This window comes from Oncorhynchus tshawytscha, linkage group LG09, assembly GCF_018296145.1.
Source record: "Oncorhynchus tshawytscha isolate Ot180627B linkage group LG09, Otsh_v2.0, whole genome shotgun sequence".
Classification (NCBI taxonomy): Eukaryota; Metazoa; Chordata; class Actinopteri; order Salmoniformes; family Salmonidae; genus Oncorhynchus; species Oncorhynchus tshawytscha.
The window spans coordinates 47,576,707-47,595,334 of NC_056437.1; the positions used below are offsets into that span (position 1 = coordinate 47,576,707).

Below are 18,628 nucleotides of genomic sequence, written 5' to 3' on the forward strand. Positions count from 1 at the left end.
CAGATGTATGGTTTAATAAGAATCTTACTGTGCTCTCTCTCGCACACAAACACCATCCACTGTACATTCAAATGGGATTGGGTTATCTGCCAGCGCTGACATATATCGTGGCCTATTTATTTCAAAGGGGGAAGAAACAAACAAACAAAGAAATAAACGCCTCAGCAAAGAGAAATGAGCACCGCGTAACGTTTTCCAAAAGTTGGGTACAAAAACAGAATACCGGCAGGTTGGCGAATAACCAAAGCTTAAAAAAAACACCCGCTTTGTTAAAAACAAAAATCCGATATATGTATCTGACGTCTACACATTTGCAATTCACAACCTATGTGCACATGGTGCGGCTTGGCTTATATAACAAGACGTTCTATATACGCTTTACTTATAGACCATGCAGAGCCTATTGTTTTGAGTGTTCCACAGACTCACCAAGGCTACACAAACACAATAATAAAATATAAGAGAATAGAGTCATCTGATTAGAATAGATCTGCATTAAGAGTGCGGTGTATGAATAATGGGAATAATGTGGCATCACGAAATGCAAGGGGAAGAGCACACAACCACACAAACTAAGTGGGTTGTCTTTGTGAACCTTTCGTTCGTATTCTGTGGAGTGTTGTATAGAACTGTCAGGACTCATGTACATCTCGGCGTGAAGGGCTCATCTTGCATTAGCTTCTAAAGTTCAATGGCAGGGGCAGTGAACCAAAGTCCAGTCAATAACACTGCGCTAATGCAGCTCGTCTTGAAACCATTCTAAACCTTATCACATACAGATTAATGGCAAAAAGTAATGCTTTTTATTCATGCTCTGGCATATTGATCCTAGTATTATCACACATATGAATGTCAGAATAAGATTAGGGGCTGTCTGTATTCTGTCTGTGTTTTACAGCTGATGCTTTTTCCTCTATTTATTCCGAACGAATTTGCATTATAATTATGCACTCCCCTTTAAATAATCCCACACGATAATCTCAAATGAACAAAAATGCATAAATCCACATAAAAACAATTGCCTATAATTTTTTTCTACATCACATGTATAATTCTCTCACATGTCCTGTAAGGTGTGGTAGTGCTGTCATCAAACGCGCTCGGAGAGAATCAACAAGTACGTTTGGATTCAATTTCAGAGGTCGCAGCCTCCTTTATCCAACTCTTTCTACAACAAAATGGGATTTACCAACACTGTTTATGGGGTTTGCTTCTTTAATCCACAAATGGGAGTTGATGTTGCATACCCCAGCTGTGGCTCCCAATGGGCTATAGTTGTGTTTGTGACTCATCCCAGGACACTAGCAACGTCTCCTCACCTCCAGGTATCCTACTTGGCTAAGGTCAGGTCCCAAATGGCACCCTATTCCCTATTTAGTGCACTACTTCAGGGCCCATAGGGCTCCGGTCAAAGTTGTGCACTATATAGGGCATACGGATCCATTTGGGACACAGCCTAAGTGAATGGAAATGGATGGTAGGCCTTGCACCAGATAATGCAGCTAGAGTAAACTAAGGTCTGGAGAAACGGCGGCAACCAGACTAGGCATCCTTCAGAGATATTACTGTGCTTTGTAGCCTATTGATTTTGGTGTACCAGTAAGACTATGAACATCCATTGATTCATCTGTGGGGGGTTCAAAAGCAACTGAGTCAAGAGCACATAATTATGGACAGCCATGTAAAGAGGTTTTGATGTTCGCATGATGGTATATTAAAGTGTGCTGCAGGCCCATTAGGGTGTGTACAAGTACGGTGGGATTCCATTTGGTAGCAGATACATTACCAAGACAATATCATTCTTAGAGGGATAGGGTTGAGAAATGCCGGTAACATTCCCAAAAGTCCAAGGTATTCCAAAATCACAATTGGGAAAGTTACTGGAATTGTGCAACCTAAGAGGGAACTACTGTACCTTACCTTCACAATGTCTTCGTTAGAGGACTTGCACTCTACGAAGGATGATACATCAGTCACGACTCCACTCATTTCAATGGAGACCACTTTCACGGGAATGGCCACGGTTCGGCCAGTCAGTATCGCAGTGTTAATGATTTCGGTGTCCTGTAGAGTTTAAAGGAGAGAGGGAACAAACATGAAACAGTGTTAGATAGTGTTTATCGCACATTTATTTCACTGAGTACTACCAATATTAACTTTTCAAAAAGGAAGTCCAAAGAGTTCTGCTGGAAGCCATTCTCAGTGGTCGGCTTGGTTTGATTTGAAATGGGCCACCCCTTTTTGATACATTTCACCACACGAGGTATGCATTTTCAAAAGATACACTGTAGAGGTGTCCTCAAATGTTCCAATGAACACTTTGAAAAGAAAATGAAGTGAGACAAGATAAAACATTTTTAGAATGCACAAAGAGAATAATGAACATCAATCACTGTGCAGGACACAGTTTTATGTTTTCCCCTTCACGCTGCAACTGTATGTTAGGGAAAAAAGGCGTTCGCATTGACAATGTATGCAAAGTCATTTGAGTTGTGAAGTGAAACATTCATTCTTCATCAAGCAGATGGAAATATGAAATATGAAAGAGAAGTGAAATGAAATGCCTAAGGAAATGATCTTTTCATAGCCCTGCAAAACATTATATCGTCGTCAAAACCTTTTTGTCTGTCCTCATAATCTTGGTTACAGTTAGAGAATCTGCGTTATCATCTTATTTGCACTAAGGCGGCAAACAGTCTAGGGTCACTAATAGATGCCTGAAATCACAATGCTGGGGAATATACACTGAGTACGCAAAATATTAAGAACACTCTTTCCATGACATAGACTGACCAGGTGGATCCTTATTGATTTCACTTGTTAAATCCACTTCAATCAGTGTAGATGAAGGGGACGAGACAGAAGGACTTGTAAACCTTGAGACATTTGAGACATGGATTGTGTTTATGTGCCATTCAGAGGGTAAATGGGCAAGACAAAAAATGTAAGTGCCTTTGAACGGGGAATGGTAGTAGGTGCCAGGCGCACCGGTTTGTGTCAAGAATGGTCCAGCACCTAAAAGACATCCAGTCAACTTAACACAACAGTGGAAAACATTGGAGTCGACATGGGCCAGCATCCCTGTGGAATGATTTCGACACCTTGTAGAGTCCATGCTCTGCTGAATTGAGGCTGTTCTGGGAAGGGGTGGGGAACTTAATATTAGGACGGTGTCCATAATGTTTAGTATATTCAGTGTAAACTGACTTGAGAACTGATTATAAACAGAGCCAAGACCATCAGCAGATGTACACTTATTTTATGACTCCAGTGATATAGAAACAGCCAATTAAAATGCACACTGAATCTTCAATTGGACGACTTTGAATTCATTATTTTGGCGGAATGAATGTGAGCTGTGCGGGGGTAATGAGTTAGGCTCTAATTTGTGTCCCTCGTGACCCTCTAGAGAAAACACAAATCATGTAAATGTGCCTTTGATTTCAATCAAAACACTATATTTAAATATCTGTTTTGTATCAAGCCTCAGAGGAAAAACAGTATTACTTAACGTGGTGTAATAAAAAAAATGGCAGCATATAAAATGCTAGTTATGTTGCATGGTCAGATCCTGCCCAAATCAAATTAGCTGGTGCACTATTTGAACATTGATGCCATTCTACCTGCTGACACATTTATTCATAATACAATGTTTGCCAGACAATTATTCAGTGAGGAGAATGTGTAAACCTAGCCTCCCTGTTTCTTGCTAAAGAACAGCCACTCAGACGTAGACAAATGAAGGGATGGAGAAAATAGAGCCCAATAACTATTTTTCCTCACAACAAACCGCAACCTTATAGTAACAAGACGCCCGTCCTCCATCATGTTTCTCATTTTCATGTGTCAAATGGTATTCTGCTGCATGGCTAATGTAAAAAATGTAAATAGGGGCCTGAGTATTTGCGGTGGCGGGTAGCGGTAGCTGCAGTGTCCAGTGTAATGAGTGAGAGTTTATCATGAACACAGTAAGGGGAGAGCTATCAATAACATGCAGGAGGCCATTTCAAAGTCATTAAACATTTTATAGCCCGCGAAACACCAAGGTTAACGCATTTAGACACACGAAGAAAACTGTCAGCTAGTGTACACACAAGACAGGACTGAGACAACTCTATCAGTTCAATACACAGCGGAAATGAAAAACGCATTATACTGCTACTGTAACATTGACTAGTATCGACTACTAGTTTAGCTTTGTTCATGTGAGCATTGTTGTTTTAGATTTATTAAATTAAAGAAGCAGGGTCCATTTGAAACCAAGTAACCAAATGACAAGCAATGAGAGAGCGAATTAAGGTTGGCAGCCCTCAGTTGTTGAGTTTTGACGAAGCCGATTAGCAAGCGAAACTCATCAAAGCCTCTGCTGCTTACTGTGCCCTAGCTCCTATTCCTCATGTAAATGATCAAAATGCAACGTCAGATGTGCCAGACATGTGGTGTGTGTGTGTGTGTGTGTGTGTGTGTGTGTGTGTGTGTGTGTGTGTGTGTGTGTGTGTGTGTGTGTGTGTGTGTGTGTGTGTGTGTGTGTGTGTGTGTGTGTGTGTCATGCGACTTTTTGCCATAGGGGCCTCGGCAAAGACGCTGTCATGTTTTATTTATCATCTGTTCGCTACTGCGGCAGCATGGCGCAGTGGTGGAGCCAACAACACAGTACCCCGCTATTCCCCTCCCTCCTCTCCTTTGCGCCCTCATCCCCCTCTCCTGCTCTCTCCACCTCCCCATCCCCCGTTTATGAGAAGCCCCTGAGAGGGCTCTTTGGCGCGGGGTGCTAATTGCGCGAGAATGTGGCAGCCAGGGGGACCTGGCTGGGGCTCTGACAGGACAAAAGTGATGGAGCCCGGCCTGATTTAACCACATTATCCTGGAAGATGCACTCTGCACTGTAAATTCACCTGCTTCCTTCCCACCTCCTCCTCCCTCCCCAGCTACTGTCTCCCCACTCCCCTCCTCCCCAGTATTAGTGGCTCAGCTCTGCCTGGCATTGACTCTGCTTAGCAAAGCTTTTATTTCCTGGAAAAAAACATTTTTTTTTCTCCTCTAGTTATTTTTCTCCACCTCTCCCTCTCTCGTTCATGCGAGAGCTAAATCAGAGAGGATATTAATTTTGCGCGCTTGGCGTGCCATGTTCTTCTCAGTCCCTCGCCTGCATTTTTTTTTGTTACTCAAAATACAAAATGCATCTTGTGTGTTTTTCCGGATTGCCTCATTCTGCTGTCTCCCAAATCCATGCAGAAAAAAATATTAATGTGAGCGTTCTGGTTTCTAACAAGCTAGCAGAGGATGTGTGCAGTGGTAAACACAACGTGCAGAGCCTCTTGTTGCTACTATTCCTGTTACAATCATTTCACACAAAGAGACCTGGGATTATGTGGCATTGGATTCTGCCTAAGTCCCAAATGGCATGCTATTCCATGTAGTGCACTACCTTTGACCAGAGCCCTATGGGAATAGGGTGCTATTTGGGACACAGACTTGGTCTTTCCTCTATAGTACATGAATGAGAAACAGTGAAACACAGCAACTGAAATTGCATGAAATGGCACAGGTTTCTAGCCTGACGACTCACACTAAATTCTTCCGCTGCTCTTTCATTCACAACATTCTTTAGTCTTAGACTGCAATCATTGAAGTTGTTTGTGGTGACGAGGGGCATTGTACAAAACAAATTCATCAGCGATTGGATCGTCTCTAACCAGTACCAAAGCCAATGACAAATTTTCAACCTGCCGCTTTACCACGTTTGTAATGGCTCTGGCCCAACCCACTGATTTCTGGACCAATCAGATGGCCCTGAATGTGTTCGCATTTAGTGAAGGGTCAGGGAGGTACTCAGATCCAGACTCATTGCGGAGAATAAACTAACATCCGTGGGCGTGGCGAAGCGTTTGGCCGGAGCAAGGAGTCTGGGTAGCCAGGCAAGCAGGTTGCCTCAGCTTTTGCTATTTTTTGCGATTCCCCATGCGTTGGCCTTCCGTAACTCTGGCTCCTTTCAACTGAACTCCTATCTTCATCACTCTGCCTGACCTCTCTAATAAAGCCCTTGAAGCACACCGTCATGTTTCGTGAGAGATTTTCTTCCTCCTCGCTTAATAACCTCTGTAGCCGAGTGTGTAAAAAAGTGTCTTCAGCACCTGGGCACTTACTTCTCTGCAACTTGTGGCATTTTAAACCTATATAAATATATGCGGGGCTGAGAGAGCTAAGTATCGCTTTAACATTTGCCCAAGCAGCTGAATTTTAATAGCCTAATAATGAAGTCTCTCTCCCTGAGACTTTTCACAGGCTCCCTTCACCAAATAAAGGGAGGTGAAACCACACAGGAGGCAACTTGACCTTTCAGGACTGGCCCTCTGCCTTCCTATAACTTGATTAATGTCCCTCATTTCCACAAGCGGTGTTTACGGCTTACTAATTGCCCCTTTTCACGAGATAGGAGTGGAGGCGCCAGACAGACTCTTCGCATGGTGTGCCATTACTAGGTTGCCTTGGCGGCCTTCTCTTAGCAGGTGAAATGAGCATTGAGCTAGTGAAAGAGAACCTCAAGTGTTGATAAGCATGCTTACCTATGACAATGGGGATCGAAGGTCCTTTAACTTCTTGGATATAAAGGGGTGCTCTTTTAATTTATGGATAAAAAAACGTTCCCATTTTAAACAAGATATTTTGTCACGAAAAGATGCTCGACTATGCATATAATTCACAGCTTTGGAAAGAAAACACTCTGACGTTTCCAAAACTACAAAGATATTGTCTGTGAGTGCCACAGAACTAACGCTACAGGCGAAACCAAGATGAAATGTCATACAGGAAGTGCCCCAGATTTTGAATGCGCTGTGTTCCAATGTCTCCTTATATGGCTGTGTATTGGTCACGTATGAGCTTAGACTTTCTGTCGTTTCCCCAAGGTGTCGACAGCATTGTGACGTATTTGTAGGCAAATCATTGGAAGATTGACCTTAAGAGACTACATCTACCAGGTGGCCGCTTGGTGTCCTCCGTTGCAATTATTGCGTAATCTCCAGCTGCGTGTATTTTTCATTTGCTTCGAGGAGAAACACAGCTGCCACTAATAATTTATCATTGAATAGATATGTGAAAAACACCTTGAGGATTGATTCTAAACAACGTTTGCCATGTTTCTGTCGACATTATGGAGTTAATTTGGTAAAAAGTTTGGCGTTGTAGAGACTGCATTTTCTGATTTTTTTCTTAGCCAAACGTGATGAACAAAACAGAGCGATTTCTCCTACACAAATAATCTTTTTGGAAAAAATGAACATTTGCTATCTAACTGAGAGTCTCCTCATTGAAAACATCTGAAGTTCTTCAAAGGTAAATGATTTTATTTGAATGATTTTCTGGTTTTTGTGAAAATGTTGCCTGCTGATGCTAACGCTAAATGCTACGCTAAATGCTACGCTAGCTGCGCTAGCTGTTACACAAATGCTTGTTTTGCTATGGTTGAGAAGCATATTTAGAAAATCTGAGATGACAGTGTTGTTAACAAAAGGCTAAGCTTGAGAGCTAGCATATTAATTTCATTTCATTTGCGATTTTCATGAATAGTTAACGTTGCGTTATGGTAATGAGCTTGAGGCTGTATTCACAATCCCGGATCCGGGATGGCTCGACGCAAGAAGTTAACGTTGCGTTATGGTAATGAGCTTGAGGCTATAATTACGCTCCCGGATACGGGATTGCTCGACGCTAGAGGTTAATGAGAGTGGCTAACTTATTTTCTTGCATGAGAGATCTGAATTGAACAGTGGCAAATGTTGCAATAGACAGATTCAACTGATATGAAAATTATTATAGCATACTGTATGTGATGTCACAGGTTACTCACCATGGAGAGTGGGATGATAGCCTGAATGTCCTTCTGCACCACGGTCAACTCAGTCACCACCTTCTCTGAGTCCGGAGGCGGGTTCTGTCCCCGGTAGTCGATGTTCCAGTTGATCCTCCTGGTTACTGATTGGCTGGTGAAGTTCTCCATCTCAAAGTCCAGTTGCATCACCTCGATATTGGCCAGCGCATCCCTGTGGGGTGGGGAATGGAATAATTGAGTGATTATAGCGTAATACGTCAATTACAGCAACATGTTACCAAAGACACAGCAGGAGCCAGCACCAAATCCAGCCATTTAATTAATTTACAAGGGGCTTAATGGGGTTCAGGGCTGCATTTGAACATTAAATACGCTAATGAGTAGGCTATCAGCGTAAACAGATGTTCTGTCAAGTATAAGGCATTATTTATCGAAACAATCAGAAAATGAAACAATTAGGCTGCTGCTTGTGCCCATCTGTTGTTTTGGAATAACCGATGAGGTCCAGAAATGTGGCATTCCTATCGACTTTTAGGAGCTACCCGACCATGCATGAGATCTCCATGCACATGCGTGAGCATGTGTGTCAGAGTTTTTTATGTTTTTTGGGTGTTTATCAAAAGATATGAACATTAACGGCAGTGCGTCAACATGGTTCTAAAAACTGTCAAATGAAGGAGGCATGAAGGCCTTCACAATGTAAGCCTCAGGTGAGTCATCACTTAAATGAATGTGACTGAACTCTGGAAACTCCAGAAGTGAGTTGAACTTCTTTCAAGGTGATCGATGAGCCTTTAATAAGCTACGCTTTGATAAAGACTATACGGTCGAGATGTGACAGTTCTTTTATAAAAGAGCCCCATGACAAGACATTACAACTGTCTCATTGGGTGTCGATGAAGCAAAATCTGTTCATGACATTTCTATGAACATCATAACCTTTACATGACATTTCCATTATCATTACCGTGGCCCATATATGTGCATAAGTACCAGCAGGTTATGGCTAGCACACATACAGTAGAGTGGTCAAATATACGGTGTGAACATTCCCTCCTGTCACATTCTGACCTTAGTTCTTTTATTATGTCTTTGTTTTAGCATGGTCAGGGCGTGAGTTGGGTGGGTTGTCTATGTTAGTTTTTCTATGATTTGCTATTTCTGTGTTTGGCCTGGTATGGTTCTCAATCAGTGGCAGCTGTCAATCATTGTCCCTGATTGAGAACCATATTTAGGTAGTTGTTTTCTATTGTGTTTCGTGGGTGATTATCTTCCGTGTTAGTGTTTGTTTCCACACGGGACCGTTTCGTTTGTTTCACTTTGTTATTTGTATTTTTGTAGTGTTCAGTTTGTCTTATTAAAATGGACACTTACCACGCTGCAAATTGGTCCGACCTCTCTTACTCCTCATCAGAGGAAGATGACGAACGTTACACCTCCTTCCATTTCAAACATCCATTACATTAACCACATGTACAGTAAACAAACTGTGTACTTGAACAAGCGTTAGTTTCGCCTGGGCAAAGATGACCATTTATCTTTTCACCCGGTATCATTCCATACATTTAATATGTACTAAAACATTCAATAAATTCTGCTTTTGAATGATTTATCTTCTTGTAAGATGATATCAAATAAAATAAAATAAAATGTATTTATATAGCCCTTCGTACATCAGCTGATATCTCAAAGTGCTGTACAGAAACCCAGCCTAAAACCCCAAACAGCAAGCAATGCAGGTGTAGAAGCACGGTGGCTAGGAAAAACTCCCTAGAAAGGCTCCCTAGAAATATAAAACTATTGAATCAACTGTGGAATGACTATACCAGCAGACCAACATACTATATATGTTTAATATACCACCTTTACTATTGCTCCAATTTGCGAAACAATCACATTTAAAAGACACATTCTGCACCGAGCAGCAGTATAGGCCCTACAGTAGGTTCCCGGTTTACAAGACCATTAAAGCCAACCTTGACCTGGATCTGAAATTAACCATCCCTCCGCAGAGAGAAGGTAAGTCTGTTATTCAAAGGGAAAATGGCAGCATTGTAATGAAATTGGGGAGCCAAGTCCCTATCTGCAGTACAGCACTCCTCATAAAGGGCCTTACTGGAAACAGCATGATGAGAGCTGACAGCCTAAATAAGTTCTGCCTGTTTGTCTCAACATCACACACAGAATATTCTACTCCTTTATCCGTGACACTCCTTGTGAAACAGGTAGCTTGGCGAAACGACGCTTGACAACTAGAACTGAGAAAACCAGACACCCGAATCGTTCATGTAGGGAATGAGAGTTACACGGGTGGAAATTGAGTAAATGCGCTTTAGGGATATGTTGTGTGGGTGACGTGTCTTCTTCAAATGGAAGGCCTTGTTAACAACGCCCTTTCTGTGCGTCCTGGTTAGCTTTATTAGCTGTGTTATTGTGGGCCATCAGTATTAATCAACCTGAATGACCTCTAGGCTACACCGAGATCATTTTCGAGTTCCGTATCTCACATGGTTCTCGGTTAGAGTAAATTAAAATCAGCCCTGTTGGATGTGTCCACTGAATTGCAAGAAACTGTGGTTGTGTCTTATTTTCTTGAGCATGCCAAGGGGAGAGATATGCCTTGCTACTGTAGCTATCACAGCACAGCTCCGTAGCAGAGGATTGCTAAAGGGCTGCGACAGTGATTCACATGGCTGGAGCTATCACTTCAACACTTCACCCCATGATCTGGGAATATTCAGCTCCCAGACCTGGGTTAAAATCCTTCAACTAGCCTACAGTTGAGGCTCTCTCTTTCTTCTTCTAAGAGTTTGTACAGATATTACATAGCCCCACCAATTTTGAGCCCCACCTTTCTAGCTTGGGGGGGATGCCTGTTTGGCATTTTATTTTAGCATTAATAAGTGTTACATATCAGGTTGCAAACAATGTAAAAAAAAAAAAAAAAATGGTCTCTTTTTTGTTTTCTTGAGTAAGGCAGCTCCAAAATGCAGGTGGGGCAGCCAGTGGAATATACAGAGCATAGGGATTAGTAATGTTCTCTAGTGATTGGCTCAGTGTTCTGTCACTCATGGGGACACTATGTCACCGGAAAATCTAAGGGTAGAGCTCGAAAATTTCAAGCCCTTTGGTGCTGCCAAATAGTTACATTAGAAGTGCCCATCCAATAAGGCTAAAAGGTCATTGGCCACAGATAAAATGAAGTCAAATCATGTTATATATACAGCAGCTTTTATTGGACTGATCATGTCAACATCCTACTTTCAAAATCTTTGCTAGCAAGCTAGCAGTCATCATCATGAATCAAGTAAACAAATCCAACAATGAGTGGTTTGGAAGGAATCAGTGGCTAACTGCAAGCACTGCAAAGCAATCACTACCCTGCTATTCAGTAGAGTGGGTGTGTGGTCCCAAGTCTGGGTTTACAGATCTCTTTTCCAAGCTTAAAAGGATAAACATTCAACATTGGCCATGGTGTCAATCCAGCATAACTTCTGCCTCGCTCAAAACAACTGGAAACTCACAACTGGGAAATCTGTTTTCAGTGAGTTCAAGACGACTGGGAAAATACGTTTCGAACGGTCATCTAACTCGGAATCTCAAGTCGGGAACTCAGGCCTCTTTTTTCATTTTTTTTATTTCACCTTTATTTAACCAGGTAGGCTAGTTGAGAACAAGTTCTCATTTACAACTACGACCAGGCCAAGATAAAGCATAGCAGTGTGAACAGACAACAACACAGAGTTACACATGGAGTAAACAATTAACAAGTCAATAACACAGTAGAAAAAAAGAGTCTATATACAAAGGCATGAGGAGGTAGGCGAATAATTACAATTTTGCAGATTAACACTGGAGTGATAAATGATCAGATGGTCATGTACAGGTAGAGATACTGGTGTGCAAAAGAGCAGAAAAGTAAATAAATATAAACAGTATGGGGATGAGGTAGGTAAATTGGGCGATTTTTGCGATTCATTCCAGTCACAGGCAGCAGAGAACTGGAACGAAAGGGGACCAAATTAGGTATTGGCTTTAGGGATGATCAGTGAGATACACCTGCTGGAGTGCGTGCTACAGGTGGGTGTTGCCATCGTGACCAGTGAACTGAGATAAGGCGGAGCTTTACCTAGCATGGACTTGTAGATGACCTGGAGCCAGTGGGTCTGGCGACGAATATGTAGCGAGGGCCAGCCGACTAGAGCATACAGGTCGCAGTGGCGGGTATTATAAGGTGCTTTAGTGACAAAACGGATGGCACTGTGATAAACTGCATCCAGTTTGCTGAGTAGAGTATTGGAGGCTATTTTGTAGATGACATCACCGAAGTCGAGGATCGGTAGGATAGTCAGTTTTACGAGGGTAAGTTTGGCGGCGTGAGTGAAGGAGGCTTTGTTGCGGAATAGAAAGCCGACTCTAGATTTGATTTTAGATTGGAGATGTTTGATATGAGTCTGGAAGGAGAGTTTACAGTCTAGCCAGACACCTAGGTAATTATAGATGCCCACATATTCTAGGTCGGAACCATCCAGGGTGGTGATGCTAGTCGGGCGTGCGGGTGCAGGCAGCAAACAGTTGAAAAGCATGCATTTGGTTTTACTAGCGTTTAAGAGCAGTTGAAGGCCACGGAAGGAGTGTTGTATGGCACTGAAGCTCGTTTGGAGGTTAGATAGCACAGTGTCCAAGGAAGGGCCAGAAGTATACAGAATGGTGTCGTCTGCGTAGAGGTGGATCAGGGAAACGGCCGCAGCAAGAGCAACATCATTGATATATACATAGAAAAGAGTCGGCCCGAGAATTGAACCCTGTGGCACCCCCACAGAGACTGCCAGAGGACCGGACAACATGCCCTCCGATTTGACACACTGAACTCTGTCTGCAAAGTAGTTGGTGAACCAGGCAAGGCAGTCATTAGAAAAACCGAGGCTACTGAGTCTGCCGATAAGAATATGGTGATTGACAGACTCGAAAGTCTTGGCCAGGTCGATGAAGAGTCAGCACAGTACTGTCTTTTATCGATGGCGGTTATGATATCGTTTAGTACCTTGAGCGTGGCTGAGGTGCACCCGTGACCAGCTCGGAAACCATATTGCACAGTGTAGAAGGTACGGTGGGATTCGAGATGGTCAGTGACCTGTTTGTTGACTTGGCTTTCGAAGACCTTAGATAGGCAGGGCAGGATGGATATAGGTCTGTAACAGTTTGGGTCCAGTGTGTCTCCCCCTTTGAAGAGGGGGATGACTGCGGCAGCTTTCCAATCCTTGGGGATCTCAGACGATATGAAAGGGAGGGTGAACAGTCAGGAAAGCGGTCCAGATTGTCAAGTCCAGCTGATTTGTACGGGTCCAGGTTTTGCAGCTCTTTCAGAATATCTGCTATCTAGATTTGGGTAAAGGAGAAGCTGGAGAGGCTTGGGCGAGTAGCTGCCGGGGGGGCGGAGCTGTTGGCCGAGGTTGGAGTAGCCAGGAGGAAGGCATGGCCAGCTGTTGAGAAATGCTTGTTGAAGTTTTCGATAATCATGGATTTATCGGTGGTGACCGTGTTACCTAGCCTCAGTGCAGTGGGCAGCTGGGAGGAGGTGCTCTTGTTCTCCATGGACTTTACAGTGTCCCAGAACTTTTTGGAGTTAGAGCTACAGGATGCAAATTTCTGCCTGAAGAAGCTGGCCTTTGCTTTCCTGACTGACTGAGTGTATTGGTTCCTGACTTCCCTGAATAGTTGCATATCGCGGGGACTATTCGATGCTATTGCAATCCGCCACCGGATGTTTTTGTGCTGGTCGAGGGCAGTCAGGTCTGGAGTGAACCAAGGGCTATATTTGTTATTAGTTCTGCATTTTTTGAACGGAGCATGCTTATCTAAAATGGTGAGGAAGTTACTTTTAAAGAATGACCAGGCATTCTCAACTGACGGGATGAGGTCAATATCCTTCCAGGATACCCCAGGTCGATTAGAAAGGCCTACTTGCAGAAGTGTTTTAGGGAGCGTTTGACAGTGATGAGGGGCGGACGTTTGACTGCGGACCCGTAGCGGATACAGGCAATGAGGCAGTGATCGCTGAGATCCTGGTTGAAGACAGCGGAGGTGTATTTGGAGAGCCAGTTGGTCAGGATGAAGTCTATGAGGGTGCCCTTGTTTACAGATTTAGGGTTGTACCTGGTGGGTTCCTTGATGATTTGTGTGAGATTGAGGGCATCTAGCTTAGATTGGAGGACTGCCGGGGTGTTAAGCATATCCCAGTTTAGGTCACCTAACAGAACAAACTCTGAAGCTAGATGGGGGGCGATCAATTCACAAATGGTGTCCAGGGCACAGCTGGGAGCTGAGGGGGGTCGGTAGCAGGCGGCAACAGTGAGAGACTTATTTCTGGAGAGAGTCATTTTTAAAATTAGTAGTTCGAACTGTTTGGGTATGGACCTGGAATGTATGACATTACTTTGCAGGCTATCTCTGCAGTAGACTACAACTCCTCCCCCTTTGGCAGTTCTATCTTGACGGAAAATGTTATAGTTGGGTATGGAATTCTCAGAATTTTTGGTGGACTTCCTAAGCCAGGATTCAGACACGGCAAGGACATCAGAATTAGCAGAGTGTGCTAAAGCAGTGAGTAAAACAAACTTAGGGAGGAGGCTTCTGATGTTGACATGCATGAAACGAAGGCTTTTTCGATCACAGAAGTCAACAAATGAGGGTGCCTGGGGACATGCAGGGCCTGGGTTTTTCTAGAGCTCCGACCTGAAGATCACTGACGTCATCATGATTCAACTTTGTCCCCCCCCCGAGTTCCCAGCTGTCTTGAATGCACCATAAATCCAGAGAATGCCTGACTTTGATGACAAAGAATGGCTATAAAATTGCCCACGTAGGACCGCCACGCCACCTTCCTGTTCAAGTGAATACAGCACAACAAGGTGAGTCCAAAAATGTATTGTATACTGCTGCATAAATGACGTAATATGCCTGGGAGATATGTATACTGTAGCTAAGAAAGTAATACTAAGTGTATGTTGTGTAGTAAGCTGTTACAGCCCATGTGCCTCACCCTAATTTAAAACAGGCCAAAAGCCTGTTTTAGAGAAATATAATCATTGAATATTGTAAAAGCTTGCATTGTCTGCTTATAAGCCCCGTTTATTTATCCTACGGTTCTGACTTGGTGTACAGGGAGAATACTGTAAGAACGGCCCATGTTATGAATTCTGTCTCTGTACATTTCAAAAATGCTGAACAAATAGTTATATTGACTATGTCCGTCCTATCTTGCTCATTAATGTCCTAATCGAAATGATGGAATGCCTCTTATCCACTCATCGTCCCCTTATGCCGTAGTTTGCACATCTAAATTGTCAGTAGAAACCACATTTGTTTAAGCAAGTTAGCCATATCAGCTATGTTTTTTTAAAAGGCTGTAAATGAGGATGAATTAACTGTTTCGTTGCCAGACATGGCTCCGCTGATAGCCAGGTGTAGCAGTGGTAAGGTGATGGGAACGCTGTTGTTGGGACTCTGCTGTTGGGATAGCTTTACGTAGGATCTAACCGTGTGTGGGACCTGTTGGTCACCGTTATAGTGCAATGAATGTATTGTTTAGTGATGTGTTGTGTAGTGGGTTTGCCCCTCCAACATTTACATGCTAAAATCGCTACTGCATAACCCTATAGACTAGGCAAAGACAAATGTGGCAGTCAAAAGATGTATTCAAGATGGCGCCGGAGAGGATGGATGCCGTTTTATTGGCTCTTAACCAACTGTGCTATTTTGTTTGTTTTTTCACATTATTTGTAACTTATTATGTACATTGTGGCAAATCTGACCATAATTCTATTCCTGCTTACAAAAAAATTAAAGCAGGAAGCACAACTGACTCGGTCTATAAAAAAGTGGTCAGATGAAGCAGATGCTAAACTACAGGAATGATTTGCTAGCACAGACTGGAATATGTTCCAGAATTCTTCCCGATGGCATTGAGGAGTACACCACATCAGTCACTGGCTTCATCAATAAGTGCATCGATGACGTCGTCACCAAGTGACTGTACGTACATATTCCAATCAGAATCCATGGATTACAGGCAACATTCGCACTCAACTAAAGGGTAGAGCTGCTGCTATCAAGGAGCGGGACTCTAACCCGGAAGTGTATAAGAAATCCCGCAATGCCCTCCGACAAACCATCAAACAGGCAAAGTGTCAATACAGGACAAAGACCAAACCGTACTACACCGGCTCTGACGGTTGTCAGATGTGGCAGGGCTTGCAAACTATTAAAGACTACAAAGGGAAGCACAGCCGTGAGCTGCCCAGTGACACAAGCCTACCAGATGAGCTAAATAACATATGCTCCCTTCGAGGCAAGAACACTGGAACATACATGAGAGCATCAGCTGTTCCGGACGACTGTGTGAGTAAGACCTTTAAACAAGTCAACATTCACAAGGCCGCAGGGCCAGACGGATTACCAGGACATGTACTCCGAGCATGCGCTGCCCAACTAGCAAGTGTCTTCACTGAAATGTTCAACCTCTCCCTGTCTGAGTCTGTAATACCAAAATGTTTCAAGCAGACCACCATAGTACCTGTACCCAAGAACACTATGGTAACCTGCCTAAACAAAACTAAGGAGATGATTGTGGACTTCAGGAAACAGCAGAGGGAACACCCCCCCATCCACATCGATGGAACAGTAGTGGAGAGGGTAGCAAGTTTTAAGTTCCTCGGCATACACATCACAGACAAACTGAATTGGTCCACTCACACAGACAGCATCGTGAGGAAGGCGCAGCAGCGCCTCTTCAACCTCAGGAGGCTGAAGAAATTCGGCTTGTCACCAAAAGCACTCACAAACTTCTACAGATGCACAATCGAGAGCATCCTGGCGGGCTGTATCACCGCCTGGTATGGCAACTGCACCGCCCTCAACCATAAGGCTCTCCAGAGGGTAGTGAGGTCTGCACAACGCATCACCGGGGGCAAACTACCTGCCCTCCAGGACACCTACACCACCCGATGCTACAGGAAGGCCATAAAGATCATCAAGGACATCAACCACCCGAGCCACTGCCTGTTCACCCCGCTGTCATCCAGAAGGCGAGGTCAGTACAGGTGCATCAAAGCTGGGACCGAGAGACTGAAAAACAGCTTCTATCTCAAGGCCATCAGACTGTTAAACAGCCACCACTAACATTGAGTGGCTACTGCCAACACACTGTCAATGACACTGACTCTACTCCAGCCACTTTAATAATGGGAATTGATGGGAAATGATGTAAATATATCACTAGCCACTTTAAACAATGCTACCTTATATAATGTTACTTACCCTACATTTTTCATCTCATATGCATACGTAGATACTGTACTCTATATCATCGACTGCATCCTTATGTAATACATGTATCACTAGCCACTTTAACTATGCCACTTGGTTTACATACTCATCTCATATGTATATATTGTACTCGATATCATCTACTGTATCTTGCCTATGCTGCTCTGTACCATCACTCATTCATATATCCTTATGTACATATTCTTTATCCCCTTACACTGTGTATAAGACAGTCGTTTTTTGGAATTGTTAGTTAGATTACTTGTTCGTTATTACTGCATTGTCGGAACTAGAAGCACAAGCATTTCGCTACACTCGCATTAACATCTGCTAACCATGTGTATGTGACAAATAAAATTTGATTGATTGATTGAAATGACTGCCGACCAGCAGCACTCACAACTGTAGCCATGAAATGCTTTGAAAGGCTGGACATGGCTCACATCAACACAATTATCTCAGAAACTCTAGACCCACTCCAATTTGAATACCACCCCAACAGATCCAGAGATGATGCAATCTCTATTGCACTCCACACTGCTCTTTTACACCTGGACAAAACGAACACCTATGTGAGAATGGTATTCATTGACTACAGCTCAGCATAGAATACCATAGTGCCTGCAAAGCTCATCACTAAGCTAAGGACCCTGGGACAAAACATCTCCCTCTGCAACTGGATCCTGGACTTCCTGACGGGCCGCCCCCAGGTGGTAAGGGTAGGTAACAACACATCCGCAAAGCTGATCCTCAACACGGGGGTCCCTCAGGGGTGCATGCTCAGTCTCCTACTGTTCTCCCTGTTCACTCATGACTGCACGGCCAGGCATGACTCCAACACTATCATTAAGTTTGCCGATGACACAACAGTGGTAGGCCTGATCACCAATAACGATGAGACAACCTATAGGGAGGAGGTTAGAGACCTGACCGTGTGGTGCAGGGACAAAAACCTCTCCCTCAACGTGATCAAGAGAAAGGAGATGATTGTGCACTACAGGAAAAGGAGGACCGAGTACATCCCAATTTTCATCGATCGGGCTGTAGTGGAGCAGGTTGAGAGCTTCAAGTTCCTTGGCGTCCACATCACCTACAAACTAACTTTGTCCAAGCACACCAAGACAGTCGTGACAAAGGCACAACAAAACCTATTCCCCCTCAGGAGACTGAAAATATTTGTCATGGGTCCTCAGATCCTCAAAAGGTTAACAGCTGCATCAGAGAGCATTCTGACGGGTTGCATCACTGCCTGGTAATGGCAACTGCTCGGCCTCCAACCGCAAGGCACTACAGAGGGTAGTGCATATGGCCCAGTACATCACCGGGGCCAAGCTTCCTGCCATCCATGACCTCTAGACCAGGCGATGTCAGAGGAAGGCCCTAAAAATTGCCAAAGACTCCAGCCACCTTAGTCATAGACTATCCTGTCTGCTACCACACGGCAAGCGGTACCAGAGTGTGACGACCCTC

At 43.7% G+C, this 18,628-nt stretch overlaps 1 protein-coding gene across 2 annotated transcripts in view; it reads right to left on the reverse strand.

The window, feature by feature from the left end:
• Positions 1 to 18,628, reverse strand: part of LOC112258065 (transmembrane protein 132E-like) — a 366,342-nt gene that overhangs the window by 41,105 nt on the left and 306,609 nt on the right. For both annotated transcript variants that reach the window (XM_024432152.2, XM_024432151.2), the window contains exons 4-5: positions 7,850 to 8,042; positions 1,921 to 2,064 (exon numbers count right to left, since the gene is read on the reverse strand). In XM_024432152.2, the coding sequence (XP_024287920.1) occupies positions 1,921 to 2,064; positions 7,850 to 8,042 (337 nt within the window). The remainder of the gene's footprint in view (positions 1 to 1,920; positions 2,065 to 7,849; positions 8,043 to 18,628) is intronic.